The sequence below is a fragment of the Sus scrofa genome, chromosome 12 (genome assembly GCF_054392235.1).
Source record: "Sus scrofa isolate SSC_HxYL_T2T_F1_AM1 chromosome 12, Sscrofa_HxYL_maternal_Yorkshire_Landrace_v2.0, whole genome shotgun sequence".
NCBI lineage: Eukaryota > Metazoa > Chordata > Mammalia > Artiodactyla > Suidae > Sus > Sus scrofa.
This window is the reverse complement of record NC_139394.1, coordinates 64,369,693-64,390,732: the sequence shown is the minus strand read 5'-3', so window position 1 is coordinate 64,390,732 and position 21,040 is coordinate 64,369,693. Positions and strand designations below refer to the sequence as shown.

Genomic DNA, 21,040 nt, shown 5'->3' with positions numbered 1-21,040 from the left:
AAGATGCTGGATGACTTATTTGGGATCTAGGTGACATTGAAACCAATTTCCATGCTCTTACATCTATGACCACTCCTGCCCCGTCAATGTATATCCAGCATCTAGCATAATTCACATAACAGGTGTCCAATGAATTAGCTTCGCAAGAGAAATAGGTTTTTCATGTTTATATAAATGTTACATGCTCACGGCAAAGAAAAATTTTAAACTACACAAAAGCACAGAAAATAAACAAAACCCACTGGATTCTCCAAGTCGGAAATAATGGTTGTTCTTTTTAGAGACTGTCCCTTCATTCATGGCTTTCTAAAGTTCATACAAATGCAGTTTATACCATACATACTACATTTACACTTTTCTATTTTCCTAGTCTTTCCCCGACTCACCTCACTACTTTTCCTTTTCTCTCTTCCTCCAAGGTAACCAGTATTAACAGCCTGGTATATATTCTTCCATACTTGTTTCCATGGTCATCTATCACATAATGCATATATGCATAAATGGGCATGATCATTATCGTAACAAAAACAAAAACTTCTACATATACTTCATTTCTGTAATAAAGCAATTATTGATAAAAAATTATGGAAGTACCTTGAAACCAAGTAGTATAGATATAACTCATTTAAAAAATTACTCTCATGCTGTTCTATGGTATGGATACATCACAATTTATTGACCCATTGCCCTATTAGTTGGCATTCACTTTGTTCCAGTTGGATCTTTTGTCTTTACAAACAATAGTTTTATAAATATCCTCATTCATGCATATTCTTTTGCACTGATGCTATCATTTCTGTGGGACCAATTCCCAAAAATAGAGATGGCTGGGTCAAAGTGCTCTTATTTAAGGTTTGTAAGTAAAAACTGAAATATATATTGCTGGATTGCCGGTGGAAATATAAGCTGATATAATCGCTTCGTAAGAGTACATGCAGTTTTCCAAACTCCACTAGCAAAAGTTCTCTTAATTTTTCTTAACTTCATGAAGTGGAAGTACCATCTCACTGGTTGTTTTAATTAGCATTTCCCTGAGTATTATTTACTTACGTTCATAATTTTCATAGGTTAATGCATCTGGAGTTGTTCTAAATAGTCATCTAGTTCATGTGGATTAAAACTTAAATGTAAAAAAATAAAATTATCAAAATCTTAGAAACAAATTTTGGATCCTATATATAACCTGTAAATTAAGGGAGATCTTTTTAACAAAAAGTGAAAATCAAGAATATAAAAAGGAAAAGATGAAAATACTTCACTGTTAAAAAAGGCTTAAAATCTTACACGATATAAAAAAGTATAAAGAAATACCAGGTTAAGAAAAACATTTAAAGACACATGACAAAGGATTATATTTCAAGTATATTAAGAGCACCTCCAGATTTTAAGAAATAGACAAACGAATAGGAAAACAGGCAAAAATATATGTAGGCAATTCATTGAAGATAATTTGTTAAACGAATAAAATATGAAATTTGGATGAAGCTTCCATTTACCCTTTTTATTATGAATTTTCTTATAACTTCTATGACCAATTGCTTTTCTACATTCTTAAGTGTCTCCTCGGTGTGTATTTTCTGGCAACTTGCTCCTGAAAAATTCCATTCATAAAATATAGTTTATAAGATTTTTAACATCTGGATGATAATTTACTGTTCCCTAATGTAACTGAATTTCTCTCTGATGTATTCTCTGATGTACAGTAAGGCTTGAGCTACTCCTAAAGGCTTTTCCACATTCATTACATTTATAGGGTTTTTCTCCAGTGTGCATCCTCAGATGTACAGTAAAGTCTGAGTTAGTTCTAAAGGCTTTCCCACATTCTTCACATCTATAGGGCCTCTCTCCAGTATGGATTCTCTGATGTAGAGTTAGCTGTGATAGTGTAATACAACCTTTCCCACATTCCTTACATGTATAGGGTTTTTCTCCAGTATGTGTTCTCCAATGCACTGTAAGGTATGAACCCCTCCTAAAGGCTTTTCCACAGACATCACATTTATAGGGTTTCTCTCCACTATGGATTTTCTGATGTTCTGTGACATGTACCATCTGGCTAAATGCTTTACCACAGTAATTACATTTAAAGGGTTTTTCCCCAGTATGTGTCCTTTGATGAGTATTAAAGCCTGAGTTACTTGTGAAAACTTTCCCACATTCATTACATTTATAGGGTTTTTCTCCAGTATGCCTTCTTTGATGCACAGTAAGCTGTGATGTATTAGTGAAAGCTTTCTCACATTCATTACATTTATATGGTTTTTCTCCAGTATGAGTCCTTTGATGTACAATAAGGTATGACTTAGTTCTGAAGGACTTTCCACAATCATAGCACTTGTAGGGTTTTAGGCCAGTATGAATTTTCTGGTGCTCCTTGAGATTTACCATCTTGGTAAACGCCCTCTCACAGTCAGGACATTTATATGGTTTCTCTCCAGTATGAATTCTCTGATGTACAGTTAAGTGTGATTTTATTCTGAAAGATTCCCCACATTCATTACAGAGGTAAGGTTTCTCTTCAGTATGAATCCGCTGATGTATAATTAGAGATGAAGAACGCATGAAGGCCTTTCCACATTCATTACATTTATAAGGTTTTTCTCCTGTATGCATTCTGTGGTGTACAGTAAGGCATGAATAATTAATGAATGCTTTCCCACATTCATTACATTTATAGGGTTTTTCTCCTGTATGAATCCTCTGATGTTCTGTGAAATTTGCTATACGATTGAATGCTTTCCCGCATTTGTTACATTCATATGGTTTTTCCCCAGTATGAGTTCTTATATGTACAATTAGGCTTGAGTTACTTCTATAGGCTTTCCCACATTCATTACATCTAAAGGGTTTCTCTCCGGTATGAATCCTCTGATGAACATTAAAGATTGTTGTATTTTTGAAAGATTTCCCACACTCATTGCATTTATATGGTTTCTCTTCATTATGGGTCTTCTGATGTACACTAAGATAAGACTTATTCCTAAAGGCTTTCCCACAATCATTACATCTGTAGGGTTTCTCACCATTGTGAGTTTCCTGATGTCTTGCAAGTTTTGATTTATCACTAAAAGCTTTTCCACATTCACTACATTTATAGGGCTTCTCTCCAGTTTGAATTCTCTGGTGCTGATTAAGGCGGGCACACTGGCTAAAAGATTTTCCACAGACATTGCACTGATAAGGTTTCTCCTTAGTATGAATTCTCTGGTGTACCATAAGTGATGAAGAAGCAATGAAGGCCTTTCCACATTCACTACATTTATAGGGTTTTTCTCCAGTGTGAATTTTTTTATGTTGACTAAGATATGAAGGTTGGCTGAACATTTTCCCACATTCATTACATTCGTAAGGTTTTTCTTTAGTGTGAGTTCTCTGATGTTGAATGAGTAACGACCTATAACGGAAGGCCTTTTCACACGTACTACATTTATAAGGTTTTTCTTTATTATTGTTTTTTTCCCCTAAAGTGAGTTCTGAAGCAGGGCTTATGATTTTGCTGCCTTTTGTATCCTTGGAAATTTTCTTCCCCAAACAGGTATCTGTAATCAAATCTAAATTCTCTGTGAAAATTTCCTCATGTGTTTGGTATTTGCTGTGGGACTCTTCTGTGATAACTCCCGGTTCTAGAAAAGGAATAAATCCAAACCTAAAGCCTTTTTGAATCATGGGAATTTTCTTGTGTGTAACTATTCCTTGACTCAAATGACTCTCCTCACTATTGTGCAATCTCAATATCCTGTCACTCCATTTCCATAATTCTCCCATTCTGGTGTCCCAGAGGCCATTTTCTGTGAGTTTCTCTACTACGGTATCATGTGGAAAATGTTCTTCAAAAATATTCTCTGGTAGTATAGTATTCTTGGTTGTAGATTTGGTCCCCAACTCTGGGAGGAAAAAAGAGAAAAATCAAGTGACCCCTACTTTCTAAGTTGAGATCATACTAAATAGGACAACAAAAGGAAAGCTTGAGTTGATAATGAATATATGTTTTCAACTGCTTGCAAATTGGCGTTTTCTAGGAATAAGGAAGGTAAGGTTAAGGAATGCTGATTGAGCAGAGAACCAAAGTAGTAAATTCAAGGAGTTTTTCTCCTATTAAAAAGTTCTTTAGTGGTAAACTCTCTATAATCCAAATTTCTTAAATATTTCCTCCTTTTGCCATTCCTTTTAGAGTCAAATTCTTTAGAGAGCATTCTTTATTTAGAGAGCCTTGTTTCTCATTTACTCCACAAACCAGACATTTGTCCTCAATAATACTTTTGTTCTCATTCTTTGTTCACTAGCTTTTTTGTGAAGGTTTTCTCGAATTTCCCTGTCACAGTAGTTTTTTCAAGTCTTTGTATGTACCTTTTTATAGCACATTTATGGAAGAGGACACTCTGATTTTTCAGAAAGTAGGTTGAATAAGTTGGTCAAAATTAATATAGCTTTGAATATTACAAACAATGATTATTGTTTTGCAAACTTTTTATGGATCTTAACATTTCTGACAGCTTCAAAATTTTCTTAAAAAATATATTGTGGGGTGGTGGTCTTACAATTTGCATATGAAGCTCAACATTATTATTATTATTTGGCCTTTTAGGGCTGCACCCTCAGCACATGGAGGTTCCCAGGCTAAGGGTCGAATCAGAGCTACAGCCGCCAGCCTACACCACAGCCACAGCAACACAGGATCCAAGTCGAGTCTGTGACCCACACTACAGCTCACAGCAACACCAGATCCTTAATTAACTGAGTGAGACCAGGGATCGAACCCCCATCCTCATGGATGCTAGTCAACTTTGTTAACTGCTGAGCCACAATGGGAATGTCACATTTTACTTTTTAAAACATTTTTAAACTTCTTAAACACTTCTAATTTATTTCTGGGTAATTAATTATACCTAAATGTTTAGGAAAACTGACTAAAAATCTTGTGTGGTTAGTAAAATGGTTTTATAACTTTAAAACTCAAGGTAAGTAGAACTTTCAGTGGGTTCACAGGGCTAGACAAAGATCTGAATTCAGGGTCATCCAAAAAGACAACTCTAGATGTTCCCCTATGGCTCAGTGGGTTAGGGATTTGATATAATCTCCGTGAATATACAGGTTCAATCGCTGGCCTCACTCAGTGGGTTAATGATCTGACATTACTGCAAGCTGTGGCACTGGTAAGATGCAGCTTGGATCTAGTGTTGCTGTGGTATAGGCTGGTGCTGTAGCCCTGATTCAACCTCTAGCCTGTAAACATCCACATGTTGCAGTGCGGCCATAAAAAGCAAAACAAAACAAAATCCAACAACAACTCCAGAAAGCAAACTAAAAAATTCAGCTCATTTAAATATCTAACTAAAGAGACAGGATTTTTTTCACAAAAAGAAAACTGGAGAGGAGTTCTTGCTGTGGCACAATGGGACTGGTGGTGTCGCTGGACCACTGGGACTCAGGTTTGAGCCTGAGCCCAGTGCAGTGGTTGAGGACCTGGTGTTGCTGCAGCTGTGGCTTGCATCTGATCCCTGGCTCAGGAACTCCATATGCTGTGGAGTGGCCAAAAAAGAAAAAAAATTGGAGAGAATATGACACTAGCAGATCTGAATAAAAGAAAATACTGAAAGGTATTCTTTTGAAAATAATCCTAGGTAAAAGCTCAGAAATGAAGAAAAATGATGAGGAAAAGAAGGTAAACAGATAAATCTGAATCTATAATATTGACCGTATGAAACATTAATAATAAGAAATTTGACATATATATCATTAAAACACATAACCTCAGTATTCAGGCTAAACTGAAAAAGCTAGTCTAAGATTCTTGTATTGTGTGGGAAGAGGGAAAATTTGTATTAGTCTGCTGAATTAAGAATGCATGCTTTTTTTTTTTTTTGTCTTTTCTAGGGCCGCTCCCACAGCATATGGAGTTCCCAGGCTAGGGGTCTAATTGGAGCTGTAGCCACTGGCCTACACCAGAGCCACAGTAATGTGGGATTCCGAGCCACGTCTTCCACCAACACCACAGCTCACAGCAACACAGGATCATTAACCCACTGAGCAAGGCCAGGGATTGAACCTGCAATCTCATAGTTCCTATTTGGATTTGTTAACCACTGTGCACGATGGGAACTCCAAGAATGTATGCTTTTATCTCAAGATTAATTACTAAAAAAATAACTTAAAAATTTGTAATTACCAAGTGATTAGAGGAAGAAATAGAAAAATATAAGATGACAAATCTAAAAGGCATGAATGAGGAGAAAAAGAATATAGAACAGGCAAGAAGGTAGATTTAAAATAGACTTTAAGGAATTCCCGTTGTGACTCAGTGGTTAACGAATCCAACTAGTAGCCATGAGGATGTGGGGCTGATCCCTGGCATCGCTCAATGGGTTAAGGATCTGGCGTTGCTATGAGCTGTGGTGTAGGTCACAGATTCGGCTTGGATCCCATGTTGCTATGGCTGTGATGTAGGCTGGCAGCTACAGCTCCAATTTGACCCCTAGCCTGGGAACGTCCATATCCCACAGCTGTGGTCCTAAAAAGAAAAATAAATAAGTAAATAAATAAATAAATAAAATAGACTTTAAGGTAGAAACAACAGAGATAAAGAAGACACTTCATAATGAAAAATAAAAGGGTTTTTTTTTTTTTTTTTAAATTCCTTAATTTCTTCCAACCACTGCCTCGTTTCTCGTTTCTCTTTCCCTCTTCATATGGAGGGGGATCGTTCTCTAAAGAGTCATTAAAACCATCTCCAATGTCTACCTTTCATTCACTCTCTCACATATACACATATATAATATTTGAAATATAAAAACATGTAACACATGTGCAAGTCTCCAATGGCATAATAAAATGAATGTGCAAATGATCTAGAATCCATTATTCCTTTCCATCTACAGCATCACCCTAATCAAAGTTACTATCATCTCTTGCCTACACTATTTTAATAATCTCTTTACTAAATTTCTGCTTCATGCCCTACATTCAATTTCCATCAACAGTGTTATTTGCTAGCCACTCCGCTCCCCGCTTTTTTTTTTTGCCTTTTAAGGATGCATGTGTGGCATATGGAAGTTTCCAGGCTAGGGGTCAAACTGGAGCTGCAACTGTGAGCCTATGCCACAGCCACACAGGATCTAAGCCGTGTCTGCAACCTATACCACAGCTCAAGACAATGCTGGATACTTAACCCATTGAGCAGGACCAGGGATCGAACCCTCATCCTCATGGACACTAGTCAGGTTTGTTACCACTGAGCCAAAAGGGGAATTCCTTAAAAACCCTTGATCAAAACTTCTCAGAGCATTCATGCTCACTTTGGCTAAAATTCATGGTCTACAGAGCCCTATTAGTCTATCTCCTATATGACTCTGTATCTTAAGTCTATACCAGTCTCCTCCTTATGCTTCAGTCAGGCAGCTTCCTTAGGTTTTTAGAACACATTACATTCTTTTTTTTTACTGCTTGGAATGTTCCCCTTCTCTTCCCTTGGCTGGCTTCCTCTGACCCTTCAGGTTTCACCCTCAACGTTACCTCCTCAGAAGCCTTCCCTGACTATACTCTCTGAAGGAGGCCTCTCCATCTCCATTCCCATTACTCTTTCACTTCCTCTTAGCCAAGTTATTATAACCATTATTTATCTTGCTTTTATTTACTTGTTAATTACCTATTTCTAAAATTTAATCTTCATGAGAGCAGGGACCAGGCCATCTTACTTATTGCTGTAGACACAGTACCTAATCCAGTTCAGAGTATATGGCTAAATATTAAATGTTGATTATTTAATATTAATAAATACTGGTTAAATAGATAAATATTGTATTTTGATTCTCAACTGATTCACTGTCTGTATTCTCAGTTGGTTAAGATCTTCGAGGAGAGGAAGGTTACCCTAAAATTTCAGCAGGCTTGCCAGTGAAGAAAATTAAATAATCTGTCAATAGGTTTAGCCTAAAAGAAATCAGTGGTGATCCCTAAGAAAGCAATTTTAGGAAAATTGTGAAGGCAGAGGTATCAGATAATGGTTAAACAAATACGAAAAATGTAAAGTTAACTGGAGAGGATAGAACTTAAAGGGTTATTTTATTCATGTTTGAATGAAGAAGGAATGAAGGAATGATTATTAAAATCATATTCCCAAGAAAGTAAAATAGGATGGATGGGAACTCAAAGTAGAGGACAGAGAAAGGGTGAGAGGAAAAAGGTGAGGGAAACAGAGGGAGAGAGGGAGGGAGGTGTGAAGAGAGAGAGGAAGTGGGGGGGAAACTTTTCCTCTGAGGTAGCTTTGAGCAGAGATACTCCCCAAATATTTCAGAGATTCTGCTCCATCCATGTCCTTTTAACTTCAGATAAACCCTATCCTCTTGGTTCTTACTAACTCACCTGGATTGGAGGTTCTTGATATCTCTCTCACTACCACCCACGGTCCTTTCCCATCTTCCAAATGAGATATCATGTCTGGTTTGGAAACTGCAAGCCCTGTTCAGAGAAAAATGACTAAGATTTGACTGTGCACATGAGCAAGAATTAGAGCCAAATTTAGTCTCAGATCTTGATTTTCTGTGCAGAGTGGCTACTATAAGAAGTTCTAGAGGTGTGGTGTCCAATATAGCTGCCAATAGCCACACGTGGCTATTTAATTTTGAATTGAAATTAGTTAAAATTATATAAAATTTAAAATTCAGTTGTTCAGTTGGATTAGCTAGATTTCAAGTTCTCAATAGCCACAGTGGTGGTGCCTGCTACAAGGGAGAGCACAGATCTAGACCATTCCCATCACAGCAGACCATGCTACCGCACAGCAGTGGTAGAGAGAACCACAGGAATCTCAAAGAAGTTCAACACTACGACCTGTTAGGATCTAGATCATGGGAATAATCTCAGTTTAGAAGGAACATAAACATATTTTTTCCTTTCTTTCTAGAGGCACTGATAACTCATTTATGAAAGTGAAAAAACTTTAGTCCTAAATCTGAGGGACTGTCAACAATTCACAAGATTCCAATGAAATATGTATTTCTTACTCTACAATGGACATACCATTTAGTTAAGAGCCAGAAATAGCATAACTTCCAACAACATGTCCCTAAGATTATGACATTTTGCTGCTTAAAACTAACCCCAAATTCAATTAAATACTTTAGAGGGTCTATATCTTCAGTAAATCTCATTCAATACGCAGATACATGATCAGAAGTTATCCTTACCCAAGGAGACAAGATTCCTATAATTCTCTAGCATTACATCCTTGTGTAGGTTCCTCTGTGTGGGGTCCATCAACCTCCACTCTTCCAATGTGAAGTCTATAGCCACATCTTTAAATGTCACCAATTCCTACAATAAATACAGAGATCACCTAGGGACTGTACAATTACCTGTTAGGCAGATTAATACATACAAAACTGGGAAAGAAAACTAGAAAACTAGGAGTTTCCACTGAAACCATCTTTTCTCCCTCAAAATCCTGCCTAAACTTTGTATCAACTTTTTCAGTTCTACTTTATAAAATTATGGCTTAAAAATGACATAGTTTATCATTCAGATTATAGATACAGAATATTATAAACTCTATTTGAGAAAGAAAAATGAGAACTTATGGGACTTTGGGGATCTTCTTCAGTCAGGCTATAAAATACATCTGCTCATATAAAAAAAAATCAAAGAATGAGCCATAAAATTTTCGTAATGGTTACTTATTGGAGGAAGCATGGAAGAGAGCAAAGAGGACTGGAATAGAAGCTAGACTCCTCTGAATATTTCTTATTTGTAGATTTAGCTTTTGAAAAATGTAAAAAATTTACATTATTATTAAGGAATAGTTAAATTTAAAAAGCAACTCCTGGAGTTCCCATTATGGTGCAGCAGAATGAATCCGACTAGGAACCATGAGGTTGCAGGTTTGATCCCTGGCCTCATTCAGTGGGTTAAGGATCCGATTTTGTTGTGAGCTATGGTGTAGGTCACAGATGCAGCTCAGATCTGGTGTTGCTGTGGCTGTGGTGTAGGCCGGCAGCTGCAGCTCTGATTAGACCCCTAGACTGGGAACTGCCATATGCTGCGGGTGCAGCCTTAAAAAGCAAGATAAAAATAAAAGTAAAAAATTAAAAATAAAAAAAGCAATTCCTAAAAATTAAAAGTAAAATGGTACCAGTTGACAGCATACACATTCATCAGAGAGAAACTATTCTGAGTATCTTTAAAACACAGTAATTTTCTGTATATCCCTTGTGAGATACATTCTGAGGAGAAAAAGAATTGCAAAAAAAAAAAGCAAGGAGTTCCCGTCATGGCGCGGTGGTTAACGAATCCGACTAGGAACCATGAGGTCGCGGGTTCGGTCCCTGCCCTTGCTCAGTGGGTTAACGATCCGGCGTTGCCGTGAGCTGTGGTGTAGGTTGCAGACGCGGCTCGGATCCCGCGTTGCTGTGGCTCTGGCGTAGGCCGGTGGCTACAGCTCCGATTCAACCCCTAGCCTGGGAACCTCCATATGCCGTGGAAGCGGCCCAAGAGATAGCAACAACAACAACAACAAACAACAACAACAAAAGACAAAAAAAAAAAAAAAAAAAAAAAAAAGCAATACATTTTCAGTAAATAATCATATTGTTGGTGGCAGTGATAGAAATGCTATTTTGGAACTGTTGTGTATGTACTATTAGATAAAGCAAATTAGTATATTGATATCCTTGAGAGCTAATAAATTTTACACAGAAGAAAGAAGGTATGAGATTTTATAAACTTCACAGATTCAAAACTGAATTAGAAATACCCATATAAAATTATGAAGTATCTTATTTTTAAGGAAAGCACCTCACATACTTCCTAGCTTTGCTCGCTCAAAAGTCTAGAAACAATAACCAAAAGGTAGCACCATGCAGTCTTGGCTGTGGTTTCTCCATATTACTTTGCACTAAAAAGAAACCAGGGCCTGGAGCTTTCTGTACTAAAAAGCAAGGAAACCATCCAAGACTACTGGGATCACACCTAAGAATTAGAGACAACTTGAAGAGACTCCCACCGGCCAATGATGGGACAACCTGAGCATCAATAAGAATAGTAACTGAAATAAATAAATAGTAACTGAAATATATGTAATACAATTAAAACTATGATTTCATTATAAAACCATAAGGATACTCATTCATCATCTTTGGAGGATGCCTGGAAACTGGTAAATTAAGAGGAACAATCAACCCTTTGCCCTTCTTTTCCTATGCAAAATATATGTAGTCTGTACAGTATTACAAGGTAATCAGATAGTTGATAAGCAGAGGTTTCTCTTTATGGAAGTACTCCAGCTAATACCTCTAATGAATTAAAGGATCATCAGTGGTACTAACACACTGAAATGGCTTCAACTAGGCACTATGTAATTTCTGGTGGTAGATATCAGAACTATGAAATACCAGCGCCAAAAACATTTTTAAAAGTCAAAATCTGAATCTGATCAAGCCTCTAGACTTAACTAACAATATAAAGGGAATACGGGAGAGAGAGAAGCATGTTAAAAAACCCCATGGGACTCCTTGAGAATCAGAGACCTTTTATATGTGTAGGAGAATGGGGTGACATGGAAAGCAGGAGACCGAGAAATTCCCAGAGAGGGAAAATTCCCAGAGTGGAAAACTGCTCGAGGTTGGCTGGGATTTCAACTTCTAGGCTAAAATAGCCCTCCTGCAATTGAGATGGATGTTCTCTAGTCCACTGCGGTCCAATTAGAAATATGTGTGAGTTGAAGTTCCCATTGTGGCTCAAAGGGTTAAGAAACCGACATAGTTCCCTAGCCTGGAAACTGCCATATGCCCCAGGTGAGGCCCTCAAAAAAAAAAAGAAATATGAGTCATGTAATTTTTCAGCAGTCAATAACGTGAAATTAATTAATCTTTATTAAGATTAATTTAATAAATTTTAACCTAGTTATCTAAAACTATCATTTCAATATATAATCAACAAAATTCATTAAGGAGCAAAAAAAAAAAAAAAAAAAAACCACACAAATATGGGGATGCAATCATTAAAATCCACATTGTGTGAAATTCCAAATCAGTGCTGTCAAATAGAAATATAATGCAATTTTAAATTTTCTAGTAGTCACATTAAAAATAAACAGGTGAAAGTAATTTAAATGTATTTTATTTAGTCTAATACACAAAATATTATAATTTCAACATGCAATCAATACAAAAGTTATTAATGAGATAATTTACATTATTTTTGCATTAAGTCTTTGAAATATGATGTGTACTTTAAAGTTTACAGCACATCTCGATATCAACTAGTCACACTGAAGGTGCTCAACAGCATGTAGCTAGTGGCTTCAGTACTGGACAACACAGATCTAAAATACAAACAACTTGGCTTCTTCAATAAACTATTACAAAGGGAAAAAAAGAGGGAAGGGGAAACTTTTAAATTATAAGTGACCTAAGAGACAATATTAGTTAATTATAACACATGAATCAACTGGGGAAACAAATGCCAACTCAATAATTGATAATATTAAGGCTTACTGTTAGTTTTTAATTTTAATTATGGTATTACACATATCACTAAAATCTGTTATAGATATGTAATAATATATTTAGATAAAATTATATAATATCTTGGATTTGCTTCAAAATAATTAGCAAGGGAGGGTAGTATTATATATGCCATATGACTGTCACAGGTTGGTAACTGTTGAAGGTTCAGTGGGGTTCATCACAAACCACTCTCTCTACTTTTTTATTAATATATTGCATTGTATTTTTTGGGTATTGATATGAAGGCTTTTAATGTAATGACTGAATCCTCACAATAAGGAAAGTGCTATTTATAGACAAGGAAATTGAGCCATGGACAGGTTAGGTGCCTTGCCTAAGCTTGCAGAAGATACCAAGCCTAGATTCAAATCTAGGCAGTTTGGTTCCAGAATGCAAACTCATAAGCACTATACTCTAAGATCTGGTAAAGCGGGAGTCCTAATCAGCTAACTAATCAGTAAAGGTCTCAAGTTAGATCATATTTGGTGAAGGTCTGCTCTGTATCAGAAGAAACAGATTTCCTCTGGAGTGTTTTTCTGCCGTACAAACACATATGCTTGTCAAACTGTTTAAATTTATTTGGACCTCAAAGTTAGTGATGCATGTTTTACATAATTCTGTAAAAATAAAACATGGCTAATGTGGGAGATGACAGTTCATACATTTTATTGTTAATCACATCACACATAACTCATATATATATATATATATATATACACTTTTTTTTGGTCTTTTTGCCATTTCTTGGGCTGCTCCCGCGGCATATGGAAGTTCCCAGGCTAGGGGTCCAATCGGAGCTGTAGCCGCAGGCCTACACCACAGCCACAGCAATGCAGGATCCTTAACCCACTGAGCAAGGCCAGGGATCAAACCCGCAACCTCATGGTTCCTAGTTGGATTCGTCACACATAACTCATATTACAATGAACTTACTGAGTTTATTTTTTTTTTTTGTATTTGGAGCTAAGCCCTGGGAAAAATCTAAAAAGGCCCTCAGCTCTCACCTTTGGCTATCTTGAGGCTGTGCAAGCAAGAAGTGAAATATGTGATACAGGATATTGTACCAATAGGAACTGCAATATTATCTTCTGTCAAATTAGGGCTGCCACCCTTGAGAGAAATGAAATCTGTCAAATTGATGCTACTAGCTCTTGGGTTACCACACCTATCAAGCAATATGGTATTCACTGTGAACCTACAATGTACTGGAAAATTATGAATTAGGGACAGTAAAAGAGGTACTTTCTCCTTCTCCCAATTAGATACAATGCCAAGTATTACCTTTACCAATTCTGGTTCTTCTGCTTGAAGGTGATGGCCTTCATCTGGCTGGAAAACTTCAGGACTCTGAGGGGATACAGGGTAAGATCACTCAGTGACAGGCTGCCTGTTACCTACAGCATGGCCTCAGCAAAAACCACCAGTCCACTGTGGATGCAGTGTTTATGAGATAACCTCTTTTAATGTTCTATTTAAGGTCCCACAGCAATATTCAATCATAATCTTCTTTCACCTTGTTTGAGACAATGTCAAATACACACAAGCTTCAGATTATTAACTGCAGAGTTTTTTAAAGGGGGCTTTTAATAAAGAACCTAGCAAAACAAACAAAAAACTTATAAAAGGTCTTAGATACTACATAATTTTTTTTTCATATGAAGATGAAATCTGTTTCTCAGAAATTATCTGTATTGCTCAAGAATCATATTCAAAACCTACTGACACCACTGGTTTTCTACAGTTGTGAGTTCATTACTGTGGATGGGGGTGGTGGGAGCAACTTTCAGCACTTATTCAGGAAATATTTCAGGGACCTCTCACAACACTGCTTTTTCCAAAATCTTAGATACCATATGCCTACAATGGCCTGATTGTAACCACAAAATGAAAATTTTACTATACCTTCTAGTAGTACTTATTGATTTTAGATTTTGTGCTATTTTTTAAAGTTACGGGTTATAGAAATATTAAATTTCACTGAGAAAAACATTACCTTAGCTCTTCCTTCTCAAGTTCTTATCTCAAAAAACACAAATATTCAGCTTCCAGAAAATGAACCATGATGTGAACCTCAACCTTAGATAGAGACAGGTTTGATCAAGCCAAAACTAGACAAATGGTTTAGATCCACTGATCAAGTGCAACATTTTAGTTTTCATTTATCTTTTCAAGGGTAATGTCTTAAGGACTATTTACACATTATATATTCTTGCTATAAAGAATAAAAGACTACTACTACAGGTTATATGGATAGTTACTATAATGAATTATATTTGTTGGTACTACCCTTTCTTCTGAATCTATTTCAAAATCACTGCTAAAACAGCTTTAATCACATTACTATATCCACTTCGACACACTCAAACACTTAAATGTCTTCAGGGAAACATTACAAGATTCAGATCAAACATCTAAATTTCCAGTCATATCTTTCACAAATTTCCATCTTGAATCACTAACTCACTCACTGTTTCCTGTCTCAGAGCTTTGCTTTCTCACCTGAAGTACCCTCGCAAATAATTTATGACAATTTAAATCCTACTTGCAATTGAGTACCAGCTTAAATCTAACCATCCTCCTGAGCTTTCCATCATCAATTTAGCCCACACTAACATCCATTTCTTTCTTTACATAGCACTCACCAACTTTATCACACTGCTCAGCAACTGTCAATCACCTAAATTAACTAATTCTTTTGTATGCCTTACCTCAATGAGTGTGTAAGCTGCCTACAGCCAAGCATATGTCTTAAACATCTTCTTTCTCTCCATGTCATGTATTAAGCTTGATCACTTCTTAATGGGCAGAAAAGAGAACACTAAGAGTGGGCACAAGGGGAATGGTCTCTATGATTTCAGAGTATGTATGGGAAAAAAAAAAAAAAGGAGTTCCCATCATGGCACAGCGGAAATGAATCCGACTAGGAACCATGGGGTTGAGGGTTCAATCCCTGGCCTCGCTCTGTGGGTTAAGGATCCGGCGTTGCTGTGAGCTGTGGTGTAGGTCGCAGATGCGGCTCAGATCTGGCGCTGCTGTGGCTCTGGCGTAGGCCGGCAGCAACAGCTCTGATTGGACCACTGGCCTGGGAACCTCCATATGCCGAGGGTGCGGCCCTATAAAAGACAAAAAAAAAGAGTATGTATGGATATACATGTGTTTGTGTACATGTATTTTTTCAAAATTTCCTAAACAAAATTGTAGAATTGGAAAATATTCCATTCTACTAACCTATAAATAACAGAAATTTCCTGGGAACATTACAAAGTTAACATTGTAAGTAACTTTCCCAGACTGCCTATTATATCTAAAGATAGTCAAAATATTTTTGTAAGATCATGTTTTTTGACATTTGGTTCAATATGCATAGTGAATCTTCCTATAGATTATGAGCTTTACTATGATGAACCTGATTTCCATGGTTCAAACAACTGGATTCAGTTACCAAAAGGGGTGTGGCTCAGGTAGGCAAGTCACATGACTCCAGGAAAAGTAGACATCTCAAACAGGACAACAGGGCACAACCAGAGGAAATCCCAACTTACCAGAGGTCCAGCTGAAAAAACCATAGTAGCCATAATCTCTCACTCTGGGCTACCCTCTCTGGAATGAGTGGAGTCCTGGAAAGATATACCTAAGAAGAGAAATAAGCCATGAAAATCAATACTGCCTTGGAAATCTCAGACTCATCAAGTTGGAATCTTGCTTGACATTACAGATGAGTATGACCTCTCTGAAGAACAAAAGATTAGCCCCCAATATCAGTGAGGGAACAGATTCTTACTCGTGTGGGTCTTGAGATTTCAATAACATTAAATGTAGTCACAGCTAGCCGGTCAGACATTGTACAAGGAGGTTTTAAACTACTTTCTCACTTGACCTGCACATCACCCAGTGGAAACTGTATTTCCATTCCACAGATGAAGAAACTGAGGCTTAGAAAAATTATTTACCCAAGGTCCTGTATGATTCCAAATCAGTCTAATTCCAATGCCCTCACCTTTTTCACTACATTGACTTGCTGTACGAAAGAAAAGTCTTTCCTTACAATAACCTCCTCATCTAACAATGAAATAATCTACTAATTTCTTTTTCTTTGTCTTTCCTATGAAGAGTCGATTTGCTAAAACTTTCATAGACCGCAGCTTCATGTAAAGAGAACACCATAACTTCCAAACTTAAAAGATATTAGAAACCTTGACATGCCTCTCTCAATCTCATATTCAAATAGATCTTTATCTATCCTTTCTCTTTCAGGCAAACCCAAATAGAAGGGAGGTAGGGATAACAATAACAATATAATAGAAAGTGGAATTCTATGCACAAAGCACTGACGGAGTAATTCTTTTACATTGAAAAAAGTTATATGTCTAATAAAGGTTTTAACACTGTGAAGAATCAGTGGCAGAGATCTTGTTCAGATACCCCTGGGCACTGATTCTGCTTTTCTATCTTTGTTAAAGATATGGCCTTGCTGATGCTGAGTTTGTTTTGAAAACAAGAATCTGAGGTTTGTGAACATTCTCTTAACAAGTGCATAGTTGTAGAATGATGTTGCAAGGGCATATAAAAGAGCAGTGACACAGTGAGCCTTGAACTTTCCAGATCTTGAGAAATTTTACTTTTTAATAGGAGTTTCTCTAAGGAGTTTGACAGTCTCACCACCCAGCAGGGCTACGGGGGGCCCAAAGGAATCTATGCTGAATCTGTCCCTGCCTTATATGGACAATCTGCCTCCATTAAGAATCCACATCCAAGTGCTTTGTGTTCCAAAGTGCAGCCTAAGAGCAGCAGCGTCAATGCCACCAGAGAGTTTAGGAGAAATGCAAAATCTCATGTCCACCTCCAGAATCTACTGAATCAGAACCAGCTTTTTGTTTAGAAATCCCTAGGTGATTCATATGCACACACTAAAGTTTAAGAAACACCAATCTAAAACACATCATTCCAACAAACAGAACAACCTAGAAGAAATGGACAATTTACTAGAAAGTGATGACCTGCCAAGACTCAATCATGAAGAAACAAAATCTAACAGACTGATCACTAGTAGGGAGATTGAATCAGTAATCAAAACTCTCAGGAGTTTCCTGGTGCCCTAATAGGTTAAGGACTTGGCACTGTCACTGCTGTGGCACAGGTTTAATCCATGGTCTGGGAGCCTCCACATGCTGTGAGTGTGGCCAAAAAAACAAAACTGTAACTTTATGCAATGACATGGTTTTATATACAGAATTACCTAAAAGACCATGCCAAAACTTTAAGAATTAGTAAATAAATTCCATAAAGTTGCAGGACATAAAATCAATATGCAAAAGTTTGTTGTGTTTCTAAACACTAATAGTGAACTATCACAAATAGAAATTAAGAAATCAATCTCATTTATGATTGTTTAAAAAGGAATAAAATACATAGGAATAGTTTTTTTTGTTTTTTTTTTTTGGTCTTTTTAGGGCTGCACCTGCAGCATATAGAAGTTTCCAGGCTGGGGGTCCAACCGGCACTGTAGTTGCCAGCCTATACCACAGCAACACTGGATCCTGAGCTGCATCTGTGACCAACACGATAGCTCATGCAATGCCGGATCCTTAACCCACTGATGGATGCCAAAGATTGAACCTGTGTCCTCATGGATGCTAGTCGGGTTCCTTAACCACTGAGCCATGACCAGAACTCCACATAACAATAAATTTAACTAAGGAAGTGATAGACCTATACATTGAAAACCTTAAGACATTAAATGGAAAGATATTCTGTGTTCATAGATTGGGAGAATTAATGTTACAATGTTCAAACTACCCAAAAGCAATCTACAGATTCAATCCACTATCCACCAAAACTCCTAAAGGCATTTTTCACAGACAAATAATCCTAAAATCTGTACAGAATCACAAAAGACCCCAAATTGCTAAAGCAATATTGAAAAAGAATGAGGCTGGGGGCATCATGCTTCCTGATTTCAAACTATATTACAAAGCTATAGTAATAAACACAGTAAGGTATCAGAAAAAGATGATACAGATCAATGGAACAGAATACAAAAATAAAGCCACATATTTATGGGCAATTAATTTACAACAAAGGAGCCAGGAATATATAATAGGGAAAGAATAGTCTCTTCCATAAATGGTGTGGGGAAAACTCTACAGTCACTTGAAGAAGAATGAAACTGGACCACTTATACCGTACACAAAAATTAACTCAAAATAGATTAAAGGTTTAAATGTGGACCTGAAACCATGAAACTCCTAGAAACAAAACAAAAGCAGTAAGCCGCCTGACATTGGTCTTGGTGATTAATTCTTGGGCGCCAAAAGCAAAGGTAACAAAAGCAAAAATAAACAAATGGAGAAGTTCCCTGGTCCCCTAGTGGTTAAGGATCCTGCGCTGTCACTGCTATGGCTCAGGTTTTATCCCTGGCCTGGGAACTTCCACATGCCATGGGTGCAGCCAAAAACAAAACATACAAACAAAAACTCAAACCACAACAAAAAACCAAATGGGACTACATCAAACTAAAGCTTTCACACAGCAAAGAATAATCGACAAAAACAAAAAGGCAACCTGTGGAATAGGAGAAAATATTTGCAAATCATATATTGGATAAGGGGCTAATATTCAAAACATAAAAAACTCACACAAACAGCCAAAAACAAAAAACAATCTGAGGTAAAAATTGGGCAGAGATGAATAGAAATTTTTCCACAGAAGACATACAGATGGCAAACAGGTATGTGAACAAGTGCTCAACATCACTAATCATCAGGGAAATGCAAATCGAAACCACAATGAGATACATCTCACATCTGTCAAAATGGCTATTATCAAAAAGTCAAGAAATAACAAGTGCTGGCAAAAACGTGGAGAAAAGGGAACACCTGCAACCCTGGTGAGAATGTGAACTGGTGCAGACACTGTGAAAAACAGTATGGAGGTTACTTCAAAACTTAAAACTATAATGACCATATTTTCCAGTAATTCCACTTCTGGGTATTTATCAGAGGAAAAGAAAACACTAACTCCAAAACATATCTGCACGCCCATGTTCAGTGCAGCATTGTTTACAGCAGCCAAGACATGGAAACAATCCAGGTGTCCAATGATGCATGAATGCAGAAGACGTGATGTATGCCTTTCACGGAAAAGAAGCCACAAAAAGGGAGGAAATCCTGCCATTTGTGACAAGGGTGGACTTTAAAGGCAATGTTAGGTGAAACAAGTCAGAGAAAGACAAATACCACAGATCTCACTTACATGTGGGAATCTCCAAACAAAACACCCTACCAGACTCACAGAGAACAGATTAGTGATTGGGTTGGGGGGTTGGGGATGGGGGCCTAGCGGTGGCGAAAAGGGTGAAGGTCGTCCAAAGGTACAAACTCTCCCTTTTGCAATAAGTCAGGGAGTCCCTGATGGCTCAGCGGCTTAAGCAGCCCGTGTTGTCACTGCTGTGGCTCTGGTGACCGCTGTGGCGAGGGTTCAATCCCTGCCCTGGGGAACTTTCGCACGCCGGGGGCAGCCAGGGGAAAAAAAAAGATCAGTCTTGGGGATGTGATGTACAGCACGGTGACTGCAGTTAGTGACGCCCGCTGCGTCGGGAAGCTGAGCCGGCGGGAAAAGAGGCTCCGTCGCCGAAGGCCGAGGAAGGGGCACCTGTCAGGTCCCGGCTATTGAAATCTAGCTCCCTCCGTGTCGGGTCGGAGCCCAGCACCGAGGTTCTCGCCCTCCAGGCCGCCCGTTTCCCTCGCCGCCCTCTGCCCACCCGGACCCGCTCCAACCTCCGTCCAGCCGCGTCCCCGCCCCGAACCCGCGGGCGGACCCAGCACCCAGCACCCAGCGCCGCCCGGCCGCCGTCCTCTGAGGGAGGCCGCCTGCTCGCCTCTGAGGTGGGCGGGTCCGCCTGGGAAAAGGGCCCTGCCGGGGGCGGCCCCGCCCGACGCCGCCGGAAGCCGAGTGCCCGGCGCCAACGGTGGGGCGGCGGGAACAGGGACCGGCGCCCGGGGCCCCAACTACCTGACGGCGACTGAGGAGAGGGCGCTCGCGGAGCAGGGCGGGAACGCTTCCAGCAATGGCGCCGGCGGCGGGCCGGACGCAGATGCGCAGTGCGCCTGCGCAGCGGCGGGGACTACGGAGACCAGAATCCTCCGCGCCTCCGCGGGGCTCTTTTACCTCCTCTTTGTCCGCGTTGATGCTGGAGTTGTTTGTAGACACATTGGGGGACCTCGCAAGTTCAGTCGGTTTGAGTGGGCACGACTGTGTGTCAGTCACTAGCGCTAGGCATACAAAGAAGAATGACACAGGCCTTGTCTCGGAGCACTTCCGTGTGACTAAAGTAATAAAGACTTTCAGAGAACAGAGAGCCACCTGCAACTAATTAAAACCCCGGAAGCGCGGGGACCTGCACGTCCAGGCTTCGGCCTCTCATTCAGGTTCCGTTAGGAAAAATCGTAACGCCTTCATTATAATTTCCGGGTATTTGAGCTTATTTCCTTAGTTCATCATCATCATAATACATTAAATATTAGCCTTTTTTTTTTTGGTCTTTT

At 38.5% G+C, this 21,040-nt stretch overlaps 1 protein-coding gene across 1 annotated transcript; it reads right to left on the bottom strand.

Moving 5' to 3' along the window:
• Positions 1–1,573: 1,573 nt before the first annotated feature.
• On the bottom strand, positions 1,574–20,585 carry ZNF624 (zinc finger protein 624). Its single transcript, XM_005653995.4, is given in 7 exon segments — positions 1,574–1,841; positions 1,843–3,884; positions 8,359–8,454; positions 9,183–9,309; positions 13,779–13,844; positions 16,040–16,128; positions 20,508–20,585. Coding segments are annotated over 6 exon segments (2,430 nt in total). The 5' UTR covers positions 16,073–16,128; positions 20,508–20,585; the 3' UTR covers positions 1,574–1,775.
• Between the last annotated feature and the right edge of the window lie 455 nt (positions 20,586–21,040).